This window comes from Rhipicephalus microplus, chromosome 3 (assembly GCF_043290135.1).
Source record: "Rhipicephalus microplus isolate Deutch F79 chromosome 3, USDA_Rmic, whole genome shotgun sequence".
Classification (NCBI taxonomy): domain Eukaryota; kingdom Metazoa; phylum Arthropoda; class Arachnida; order Ixodida; family Ixodidae; genus Rhipicephalus; species Rhipicephalus microplus.
Window position 1 is genome coordinate 63575594 of NC_134702.1, and position 12877 is coordinate 63588470.

The window sequence follows — 12877 nt, forward strand, 5'->3', positions numbered from 1 at the left end:
GCTCGGGTACTCGACTGCTGACCCGCTGGTGGCGTGATCGAATCCCAGTTGCAGAGGCTGCCTTTTCGATGGGGGCGAAAATGCTGTAGGCCCGTGATCTCAGATTTGGGTGCACGTTAAAGAACCCCAGGGTGCCGAAATTTCTGGAGCCCTCCCACTATTGCGTCTCTCATAATCATATGATGGTTTTTGGCTGTTAAAACCCAAATATTTATCAATCATTGCCATTTGTTTTGGTATGTCATCCCCTTGTTTAACCATCGCAAATTCTCGAAGTTTCTGATGTGTACTCGTGCGATTCCTGGACTGATATACTGACACTCACGTTTGACACATAATGTATAACACAAGCGGGTATATGCGGCAATGTGTCAGATGTGACCTGAATATAGAGTTTCATGAGGTATAAGGCAGGTGCATCAGTTTATCCACGCCGTCATTCTCATCGTAACCGGCGAATTATCTTCGCCTGTCACTCTTGACTTTGCATTTTGGCACATATGATGTTAAGGACAGAACCTTGAGAACACACAGACGTATATGCATGGCTAGATAGAAGAATAGATATAAACAGTCAAAGTGCCTTTGTTCTGCTAAGAATGGCTTCGAATTTTAAAATATTGCTGCACAAGTTCAGATGAACTTGTGCAGAATACGGGGGCGTTATTTTAAAATGACGACATATATTACAAAATATTCCACAAGCTTCGTCTTCATTACGCCAAAGCCTTGTATAGTAGACGACGTGATCACTGGAATATATGTGCACAATGAGTTTAACGAATATAAAGTTTAGAAGGTCCCTGACACTTTTTGTTGCAAAACTTGGGCCCAGTTGATTCCGCTTCGTTTCGATCGACGCCCGAGTGGGCTAGTGTTTTACTACTTCAATTAACCTGCCTGCAAACAACTGAGTGAAGTTCTTAGATTGAGTTGTCCTTCACCAAGTCTTTCCGGGTGTCCTTGTTTGCGCGCCATGTCTGTTTAACGTAAAAATCTGCCAACCTTCTCATCTTCCATTCTTTGCGTGTGCTGGCTGCAAATAAAATACGCCAAAAGCATCGACAAGAAAAATGCATGAGCAATGTTGCGAGATGGCGTCGTTCTATTTAAAAGAACTCAGCCTTGAACCTAATAGCGGTACTATGCCGCAAAAGTGCCACCTGAATTAGTAGGCAAAATGGGGATGAGTTTTACTTATCAACGAAAGCGGCTTGCTCAATTGCCCGAGAGAAGTGATTGTCTTCGTTTTTATTCGCGCACATAACACATTGTGAGCGATTGCTCTTAGGATACTATTGTTGGCAGAATAATCGATAAGAACGTGATGGCAATAGCATCTATGCATCAACCACGTGCCACCGTATGAAAGCGCAACATATTATTTTATCTTATTAGTGCAATCGTCCACCGAGGCGATAGAGAGGTTACGGTACACGGCTGCTGTCTTTATAACGCCATTGCATGTATCATTGCCGAAGCCGTGGTGTCTAGGAGAAATTCCATTGGTTCGCACACTGCGTCACATCGGTGCATGTAAAAACCATGCACTATAGATACTCGAAACTTTCGGAGCACTTCACTATGGCGTCTCTCATGCAGTCATAACATGGTTGTGAGAAACGTCAGAAATGTTCGGGCTCTTTTCTGTAGAATATGCGTATCAGTTAACCACGTGGATAAAAAACTAGTGTGTACAAAATCAGTGAGGGCAAGTATGCGTAGAACGCTGCAAGAATACGAAGGTGCCCGCTTAGCGAGGCCTAAAGCAAGCGTCATTTGAGTCCCGAATTATACTGAATTGTGCTTCGACAAAGTGCGCAACACTTTGATCGAATTGCCGCGTGTTGTAATGTTCCACATATTGTGATTATTGGCACACATATTTACGTGTGCTTCGAAAGAGAAAGGTTTATGTTCCGAAGTGAGTTCATCCATTCAATCATTCATTCATGTTCTTTTGAAATTATGCATCACTAGTGGTACGTTGATCCAAGTAGAGTGGGCTAACTTCCATCGCCGCGTCTTACTAGCCTTTCTTTCAACACTTGCTCGCCATGAGCAATCATGCGTATATCACTCAATCATGCGCAATCACGCGTAAACCATGCGTATGCTACTTTGACATAACGTTCTCGTCAGAAAAGTAGCAATCTCCAAGCATTAAAGAGCGTACATGTTTCCCTAACTGAAAAAAAAAAAACTGCCATTTGTATTACTATTTTGAGACAAAACTAGTTTTTAGGAGGTAAAATGCATCTAGTGAGGTCAAATATAAGCATGAAAAAAGCAAAATATGGCAGACGGGATTTACAAAAATTTGTTTAGTGTTCTTACCCGTAGAGCTTTCCGTACTTCAAATGATTGTTCCGCACAACATCCGGTAATGGCTGCAATAAGTTAAATCGATGCGTTATTTATATCTCCTGAATATGTCAATACGAGAAAACAACGTACTATTTCAGATTCACGATAATTCGTGAAAGCATTGCGCAAGGCTAGGTTATGGAAACCACGTTCTTTTTTTTTTTCAAAATTAGTTCCTAATGCTTCGCGCCGCTGGCAGTAGTTGCCATATAATTAGATTTGTAATATGATAATACTTCAGTTTTCAATCAGTAGTGGGCAACTTGCTGGAGAACCGTGTTTTATCTATTATCCCTCAGGACTTGGGGAAGGTTCATCGCCTGTCTGACTAGGCATAAAAGCGATGACATAATGGTGAACGTGGGCGTATGTAGACGACTGCATGGTGAATAAAGGTAGTTAGGGGGAGGGGGAGACTGCGTGGTTTACACTTTTCCCGACATTTACATGTCTACAGTTGATGTATAGCCATTTATTTAAAGCCCCAGGTGTATATAGTCAGAGTTTAAAATTATACTAATGCTTTTTCTTACTGGAATTTCAGTCTGGCTTTGCGGCTTCAAAATTTAGTTGGGCAAACATGCTTAATCAGGTAATTACGAAGAAAGCAAACCTAGTGTGACCTACTTCGTGCATTACTCAGAAACCTGCATTTGATCATGTCTAAAAAGCTTTTTCTAAAGATAGCTGGTTTGATTGATTTGTGGGGTTTAACGTCCCAAAGCCACCATTTGATTATGAGAGACGCCGTAGTGGAGGGTTCCGGAAATTTTGACCACCTGGGGTTCTTTAACGTGCACCCAAGTCTGAGTACACGGGCCTACAACTTTTACGCCTCCATCGGAAATGTAGCCACCGCAGCCGGGAATCGAACCCGCGACCTGCGGGTCAGCAGCCGAGTACCTTAGCCGCTAGACCACCACGGCGGGGCAAAAGATAGCTGGGGCGCCCCTTATATCTAAGTGACCATTCATATAAACGAATGCTGGCGTGCATTCATCTTTCATTCGGTAGCACTTGAGTAGTTAGTTCAGTAGCACTTAAGCAGTGGCACGTGGTCGCGCACCTATTACATATTTCACGTGTTTCGGATGCTTTTTGGCTCTCAGAAAACACACTGAGGCAGGTTTCAGTAAAAAATAGGTGACTGGCATCAGAGTTCTTTGAGGGAGTTTACAACTTGCACTAAATATATTACCGTTTCTAGTGACAATTGGAGAGTGGCGTACAGTCAATTAGTTAATGAGTACTTAATGATTAAGGTAAATGGGATTTTTGTCTGCGCACACTACTTCCCGCAGTATGCATACGGAACAAATATTCTGAGCTCTTGGCCAGTAGCATGGTTTCGATAATGTACAGTGAATATATATATATATATATATATATATATATATATATATATATATATATATATATATATATATATATATATATAGTCTAGTAGATCCTCCGTGAGCGGTCACAACGTGGTTTATTTCGACGTTTCGGCCTAGAGTCTGGCCTTCATCAGGAAGGCCAGACTGATGAAGGCCAGACTCTAGGCCGAAACGTCGAAATAAACCACGTTGTGACCGCTCACGGAGGATCTACTAGACTATATGCAACGCTACGGCCACTCAACCACCATGCCTATATATATATATATATATATATATATATATATATATATATATATATATATATATATATATATATATATATATATATTTATGTGTGTAAGCAGCTGGCTTTTTGCCACCGTGTTGGGAAATCACGTCATGTTACATGAGAGACACCGGCTTGACGAAACTGTAGATAAAGTAGATTTTAAACCAGCTGTTACGGCCCAGAGACAGAGAGGAGAATGTCAGTAAGCATGTAGCAATATTGCTCGTCTGGCACGAGTAGGAGGATGAAGGGCTCTCTCCACTCGGTCTCAGAACTGGACCATGCTGCAACATCTCCATGGGTTAAAATATATTTTATCTACAGCTCCGTCGATCCAGCGACTATCACATAGCTCGACATGATTTTGCAACAAGGAGCTCCACGCCAGCTGCTTACAGACCGTGGTTGCACATTTTTATCGAAGGTCATAGTGGACATTCAGCTGTCAGGTCAAACGACACACAAGCTCACTACGTCATACCATCCACAGACAAATAGACTCACGCAACGTCTGAGTCGCACACTTACTGGCATGCTTGCAAAGTATGTTTTCTTTTAGCTTCTCTCACTGAGAACCTGCTTTGCCGTACGTGACATTTGCATACGAATCTTCGCACCACGACACTGCCGGTTACTTTCACTTTGTTTCGGTTGCTCGGCCGAGAACCCACATTACCCCTAGACATAGAACTCTGTCTCCCACACTACCAATGATCGAATACGCCATTGACGCTATCATACGGACTGCCCAAGCACGCGAATGTTCCAATACACGCCTTCTCACCTCTCATCGGAATCAACGTCGTTTGTACGATCGAAGCCGCCGAGACGGGCACTTTTCGCCCGGTTCTTTGGTCCTGCTGTGGTATCCGACCCACCAAGTTCATCATCATCATCATCATCTGCCTGACTACGTCCACTGCAGGACAAAGGCCTCTCCCCTGCTCCACCAGTTAACCCGGTCCTGTGCTGGCTGCTGCCAATTTATACCCGCAAACTTCTTAATCTCATCTGCCCGCCTAACCTTCTGTCTCCCCCTAACCCACTTGCCTTCTCTGGGAATCCAGTTAGTTACCCTTAACGACCAGCGGTTATCTTGTCTACGTGCTACATGCCCGGCCCATGTCCATTACTTCTTGATTTCAGCTATGATATCCTTAACCCCCGTTTGTTCCCTAATCCACTCTGCTCTCTTCTTGTCTCTTAAGGTTACACCTACCATTTTTCTTTCCATTGCTCGCTACGTCGTCCTCAATTTAAGCTGAACCCTCTTTGTAAGTCTCCAGGTTTCTGCTCCGTAGCAAAGTACCGGCAAGATACAGCTGTTATATACCAAGTTATTCGTTGGGAAAACTGCTTTCTCTATATACATAGTGAATTCTTCTTGTGGTTACTACTATGACATAAACTTGTTCCTGTCACCACGTCGCCCTCAGCTGCCTCACAGGCCACTGAGGCAAGTGATGTGGTACGTTGGAAGCCCTACCACTCTCCCGGCAATGTTCCCACCGCAATTTTCTAGTGGTCAAGGTACTCGGCTACTGATCCACAGGTCACGCAATCGAATCCCGGCTGTGGGGGCTGCATTTTTGATGGAGGCGGAAATGCTGTAAACCCGTGTGCTCAGATGTGGGTGCACCTTAAAAAACTCCAGGTGGTCGTAATTTCCGGGGCCCTCCACTACGGCGTCTCTCATAATCATATGGTGGTTTTTGGGACGTGAAACCTCAAACATCAATCAATAAATAAATCTGCCTGTGGCGTTGTCATCTATATGCGCTGAGACGGCACTTCTGCCGCCAGAGATTATGCTACATGCCTATTGATATTCACTGTTACAAGTGTTCCCGACGAAGAGGATGAAGGGCTGTCTCCGTTTGATCTCTGAGCTTAACCACGCTGCAACAGCTGGTTCATGATATATTTAATCTACAGCCTCGTTAATCCGACGTCTCTTGTTTCAAGTAAAAATATATTCATGTTAGGGGGTCATCAGACCTGCTTCCTCATTAACAAATATCGGTAACATAAAAAAGTATGCGTGTATTTTTGTATAGGAAGTAAGCACACCAGCAGTGTGCGCGCAGTCACGTTATCAGATAGCAGGCAAAACAGCACTGTAAGATTGCAGCAATACTCCGTAAGCAACAGTGCCAACAAGAATACCAGTCAAAGGGATGTGGAAGAAAGGATCAGTGAAAGTAAAGAAATAATTGAGCAACGACATTATCTGTGCGGGAGGGTAAGGACGTATGTGCTGCGTTGTTTTTCATGGCTATGTATCGGGTGTTGTTACATGATAATGTTGTGTGTAGGCGGGCGTAAGAGAATATATTGTTCCTTACCAGGAGGTACGAGCCCAATAGGTACGCAGTAACGAAATGTGCCGGGGTCCATGGGTACAAGCGTAATATAGCTTCATGACAAGGCCTGCCTACACAATGACACGTTTTCGTCAAGATTGAACACGCCCGTTTAACGTTTTTGCTCTCTATATATGAGAATACAGTATGTACAAAGATGAAATGAGTGTTCACTTGTCATTCACAAGGAAGAGGCGTCTACGTGACACTCAGTCAATAAAATATGGGCAGCAATTTACAAAATCATTGTTATATATCATTTACAAAAACAGTCTTCTTAGTGAATATGATGTCAGTTTCTGTTTCAGCTGTCCGGCAATTGGAGAATAGGAGCCATCTCACCTTCGTAAAGGTATCATAAAGCACACCAATATACTGTGGCAGAGACAAGTAGGGCACTCCTTTTGACTCCCAGAAGCTGAAGGTGCGCTTAACCGTCCTGCGTTGTGTTTTAAAAAAAGAAAGAGAGTGCGAAAAATAGTGCAACGTAAGACTGGGCCACAGCAGAGCTGGCAGGCACGTTTGAACTTCCATTGTTAACTATTCGCACAAAATGCTTGGGCAGTCATTCAACATGATAACGATAATTTTCTGCCTATGACAAATGGAAAACCTCAACCATAAGAGCTCAACTGTAAAACGTTGCAGTCTGGTCTTTGAAATAAACTTGCACAAAACCTGCATCTTAAACAGCTGTAGTAAGGCGATCACTAATATACTTAGAACGGCACAAATTTCAGCTGGTTGCTACGCATTTCAAACAAATAAAGGTAGACGTGCATACATGGACGCAAGGGAGGAGATCGTGACTACAAAAACACCACCGCTTTTGAATTGTCTCCTTCCGTTTAGTTGTGTTCTTTTTGTAGCAAGGAACACAGCCTTGGACTAGTTGGTATCGTTTCATAATATTTAAAGCAGCGCAAGCTACGTGACAAGTATGCGTTGTGCCCACATATTGTCCAAGCATTGTAAATGTCTACTTCTTCTTCAAGTGTTCCAAGCGTCTACTTCTTCAAGTCTTCTAAGTGCATAGTTCTGGACCTGTAGTTTACGCTTCTTTAAATATTATGGTTCTTGTTTGTATCCTTATCGCCTTTTATTGTGAGCCATCGCTATATCAAGGTGAGACAACAGTGCAAGATTGCGACTGCGAAAACGAAGGTTGTATATGTCTATTTCTCTCGTAAATATTCCCGACAATACTTACTGCAAATGTATTCATCATCAAGCCCAGGTCTAGAAAAGATTTGGCACTGCAAAACTGAAGTAACGGGAAGAGGCTACAGGTGCAACAAAATCCAATTATATTAAGCGCCATGACTTTCGTATGGAGCCTGTGTGTAGAATGTTATACGAAATGCGATGCCAATCACTTTTTCCCCTTTCACATAAGCGCCTGAGCACAATCATTTATTGTAGGTGTTCTTCGCGAGCTAGAAAACTGCGATAGCCAATGACTGTTTACAGTATGCTCAGTTGGGAAAGCGTTAGCTCGGCATTAAGACAGAGGATACAAGGCGATGCGGACGTTTAAGTGGGCACGCATAGCATAATATATTCTTGGTTCATTGTATACACCGCACTGAAAAGTCTAGTTGTAGTGCCACATAACTGAATGAGCAAAGTTACACAACAGGAACAAGCTTCGGTATAATGCAATTTTGGTTGCTCAGAATGCCACCCCTACATTGGGATGACCGCAGCACTAATAAATACATCCAAGCTTTCAATAAAAAAAATCAGAAGTTACCTGGAGATACATGTTTCTGAAATTAACTGCAAGCCAAATTGGACTAAACATTACTTCTATTGACATTAATGTGACATTGGCTCCCTATTGTCACAAATCGCACAAGCGTTCATCCTCTGCATGGCTATAGGCGGAAATAATTGACGACGTTACTCACCTGAAGAGGTAAAGGAGAATAACGGCAACGAGCAGAAATGCTGCGAGGTGCATGTTTCAGGTAGTTAATGTCAATGTTAACGTTGCGCTCCCAACCTGTCAACTGCGGTGATGTTTAAGGGAAACGGCACTCGCAAAGGGCGAATAGTGATATTGCATACTCTGTGACAGCGTGCCAGACTTCGAGGTGGCGTTTTTTCCAGGGACACTTGGCTTTCGATAGCGCGGCTGAGAGACAAGTGACCCGTTCTACCATTATCTGTTGAAGATAAGGAACAGTGTGGTGATAGACACCTGATAAATCCCTTGTTATCGAGGGAGTCACGAAGTCGTTCGGTTGCGCATGGAAGACAGAAGCTTTGTAAAGCCCCTTCGGACACGTAATATGACGGACTCTGTGTAAATGTGTTACACAAATTTCTTAGCAGCTACTAGATACTCAGGTTCAAAGAGCGAAAAGATGGTACAGTATTGTTTTCTAAATTCACGGGCAAATATTGCCAATAAGAGTGTCATTAGGCACGTATTTATTTCGAAGACTGTCATGTGTTACTGTAGAAAAACATTGAAACTTCAGGTGCCAAATGCGTGTGAGAACGTTGGTCGTTTAATTCTATTTCAAACAAAAAAGAAATATTTTGGCTTGGCTTTCGAAACGCGGCTCCTCAAATGGCTGGTTGAAAACGCTCTCCTCGCGGCACGGTTGAGATGCCCACTGAGAAGGGAAGCCGGTCTAGCTAATGAGAAGCCGACGCGAATGGATCTGGTCATGGTATCACATTCTACCTTCGAAGCTTAAGCGTTCTCCAAGTCTTTTTTGTTTTCAGTCGGCAGTTGCGGGAAGAATATCACGAGACAGCACAACGAATACATTACGATTTAAATGAGACAATGCTGATTATATCTCTATAGATAACTTACAACAGGTAGCACACACCTTCATCGGACAACATAAGACGTTCAGTTTATCCAGACACGGCGGCTTTTCGGTGGGAGCGAAAGTGTTTAAAGCCCGTGTGTTTAGATTTAGGTGAATGGTAAAGAACCCCAGGTGGTCGAAACTTAAGGAGCTTTCCCCTGCGGCATCTCTCATTATCACATCATACTTTTGGGGCCTGAAACCACAACAGTTATCGTTTAACGACCAGTTTGTCATACTCAAGCTGGCACTAGCAATCACTTAGCGATATGCACACAGCATAAGTAAGCAGCAATAAGCATGCGAACCCTCAATTAGCAAACATGGGCAATCGCTTTCTGACGTTAGCCAGTTTTAAATTAACACTAGTGCGCGAGCAAGTGCCAGCTGCATTAGTTCCGACATAAATACTCGCAGCACTACATTATATATTGGGCATAGGCGAGCCTCATGTAGATGTGTTCAAACTGAAGAACAACTGAACTGAGTGAGCACTGGTGAGCTTGCGGTGCATGCCGGTAGATGAACGAAACGTTGCGCAATGAGCGAACGTTCTTCACTGGAGACGTGAATGGACATTGCGTTAAGAATCGCGGAAGTGCACGGCACATTCACCCATTGACCGTACCGCCAAGGGGGCACGAGATGTCACTTTGTTTTGATGGCACAGGTTGAAAAATACGTGCACCTAGCGATAGGACCAAGTCCAGGCGTCGTTATCGCAGGCCGCAATGTCGCGTCAGATGAAGCAACACGCTTTGCCTCTATGTGCCAAAGGCGCTGCTCAGCAGCTGGCATGCACTGCTCGTGTACACAGTAGATGAAGAGTTTGCTTGCACGACGTGCACACGAAAAAAGTTGGAGGACTTTTGAGCTTTGTCTTCAAAAGCAGAACGCGATATCACAATGGGGCCCCGTTTGTATCGTCTCCTTAATCGAGAGCCTCGCTTCGTCTTCTGAGTGGGCACCCCAACCTTGTCGCAAGATAGAGAACTGCTGCACCAGCAACATTGGGAGTTTAAAACTACCCTAGACTGCCTACTTTAACTGTATGTGGTTGCGAAGTGTGCACTAGGGCATAATTTTTAATTTCGGGAATCAGTGAAGTGCGTAGTACGCGTCCGTATAAGGCAACATGCGGACCTGCGCAGCTGCTCATTTTCTGATTCTTCTGCTGATGATTACGATTAATTATGCCTCGGCGCTTTATAATGAATGGTCCTTATAAACGCTTGTTCGTTGCCCAATTGACGCGTTTTGTCTCCGCGCACAATTTTGTACGCTTCTGCCATGAAATATTAGACGAGTTAAGGAGACTCCTCTTGCTGCATGACATTCAGATTGCCAAGTGATTTTGAATAAAACAAAAAGTTTGTTCACAGGAACACTGGACGTCGAGCCGAACCGACCACCAGAGACACGAGCTCAACGTCGTCTTTTTCTTTGTCCTCTCTTATTCTCACCAAGGCACATGAAGTAAGTGGCATAGCGCAATCTCGTTCCATGTCTGTGGCAATATTTTTTTTTCTAAGGAGTTTCAAGCAGTAACGTCACTCTGGCGTAGAACATCAGGTTGCTATGCACAGCCTGGTTTCCCGATCTCGTTGCATGCCCGTAGAAATATCGTGTATTTTTTTTTTGTTGTTGTTGAAGGAATTTCAAGCATTCACGTCAATCTGGCGCAGAACATCAGGTTGCTACGCAAGCGCCCTGGTTTCGATTCCCACTCGAACTTTGTATCTTTCTTTCGTATCTTTCTTTCCCACTCGAACTTTTGTATCTTTCGTATTTGTATCTTTCTTAAATTTTTGCTCACAGACAACGTCGATTTTTTGCTCACAACCAGAGACACCAACGCCGACACCGATATTTCTGTGACACGAGTTCTTGAACGCTACCATGGTTAAATGCAGCACTTCTCTCCGGTTTATAAATTGCCAGATAAGTGTTTATTGGAAAATATATTGCACCAAGTGGTATAGTAAGTGCAGATACTCACTTTCGCCGCACTACGCTTAAAACAAAATTATGGTTGGAGGCTACACTTTTTTTTGTTCAACAGTGTGTAATTCAGTTATAGACAGAAAAACACACCGTGCTTGTAGCTATCACAAGGCAGCATCTAATTAACACTCGTAGCAGGGTATTATATCCAAAACACGTGACCAGGGGCTACCGTTGCCTAATAAAAGTGGCGATAAGAATGGCATTACATTCGTTCACCGCCCACAATTAATGTTTAAGTACCAAGGTATACTGATTCAAACATACTAAGCTATGTACATGCGTCTTAGCCAAAAATGATCGGCAGCGACATCTACACGGGGCCTCCGGACGTTATCCAACCTAGACTGTGTAAACGTTCTTTCGAGTGCACTGACACTTAAGCTTCAGCTGTACACGAACTCGATGTGAATACGCGATATTTTACGAGAATATTTGTGACGGTATGAGAACATCTGATATGTTAGGCAATAGCTGTGGCGCATTACCGAATATCTAGCGTTAAGTAGTGAAGGACATGTGCAAGCTAGTGCAATAGCTGACACAGTAATAAACTGAAAGCATGGTCAAACCCTGAAAAGCATTACTTTTCAACATTGTTTAGTGACTACTCTCGAGGTGAAAGAAAATATACGTCATCGGACGCGGACTGCAAGAAATTACTAATCACGAAAGTCGTTAATAGTGAGATCGTCCTCGGTGCTCTGGGTTGACGCAGTGCCACTCTTCCGGGAGTGCAAGGTCGTAATTGTGGAAGTTGTCGGCAAGGATGTCGGAGGTGGCATTTTGGATGTCTTTAACGCAAGTCTTGGTGATGATTTGGACACTGCCGTATAGGCGTGTGTTTTCTTCGGCGTTGGCGATGGCTTGGACAGTGCCGTAGATGCATGAGTTTGCTTCCACTTAATTGGCAGAGTGGTGGATGGTGTTGCTGAGTGTGCATGTGAACGCACCGGGGAGGTTGTCTGCGATGTCCGTGGTGTCGTGTTGTTTTCTGTCAGCTTACCAGGAGTACTGCGTATCACGAATGAGCTCTGAGTCTGCCGTATGGAGATAGAAGACGCCACTGAAGCTGCAGAAGGTCCAGACGCCTTGAGCGTGCTCGACCAGGAAGCGTTCAGTGGCTCCTTGGTGGCGGCAGAGGTTGAGACCACTGAACCATTTCTCTCGACGCCGTTATGTGGCACCACGCGCCGCGCCCACACCGTCGTCAGAGCAGTATGTCCTCTTTTTGTCGTAGGTGGCCGTATTTCACCGTGTGATGGAGTGCTGTCGCTTTCGCGTTTCGTCTTTGCCGTCTTGGTAACGTTTATATCCACTTCGTCGTTGGCGAGATCACTGCTGGCGTCTGTGGTAATGCGTTTGCGTTTGTTCCTAGCCTGCGCAGTCGGTTTCTCCTTCTTCCCGCTCGATTTCTTGACGCCGTGCGTCGGTCGTCGCTCAGTCGCGGCAGTTTCCGAAGTCGTCATTTCAGGCGACTCCTCGCTGACGTCTCCAGCAGAACGCCTGGCACCCACGGACTCCGACGGTGGTTCTGTCTCCGCAGGAAGGTTTGCCGTCACGACTGCGATAAGAATAATGTTGAGTGTTTCCTTTATAAAGGCACTTGTATAATGCTAAATTACTCTGTGTGTAACGCAATTATCTCATCCTTTTGACTGTTAT

The 12877-nt window shown here is 44.1% G+C and overlaps 1 protein-coding gene across 1 annotated transcript in view; it reads right to left on the reverse strand.

Annotated features, from left to right (window-relative positions):
• The window catches only part of LOC119173990 (uncharacterized), a 96476-nt gene that overhangs the window by 38131 nt on the left and 45468 nt on the right, over nucleotides 1–12877 (reverse strand). The window contains exons 17-20 of the mRNA XM_037424773.2: nucleotides 12219–12776; nucleotides 8291–8330; nucleotides 6723–6819; nucleotides 2338–2390 (exon numbers count right to left, since the gene is read on the reverse strand). Coding sequence (XP_037280670.2) covers nucleotides 2338–2390; nucleotides 6723–6819; nucleotides 8291–8330; nucleotides 12219–12776 — 748 coding nt within the window. The remainder of the gene's footprint in view (nucleotides 1–2337; nucleotides 2391–6722; nucleotides 6820–8290; nucleotides 8331–12218; nucleotides 12777–12877) is intronic.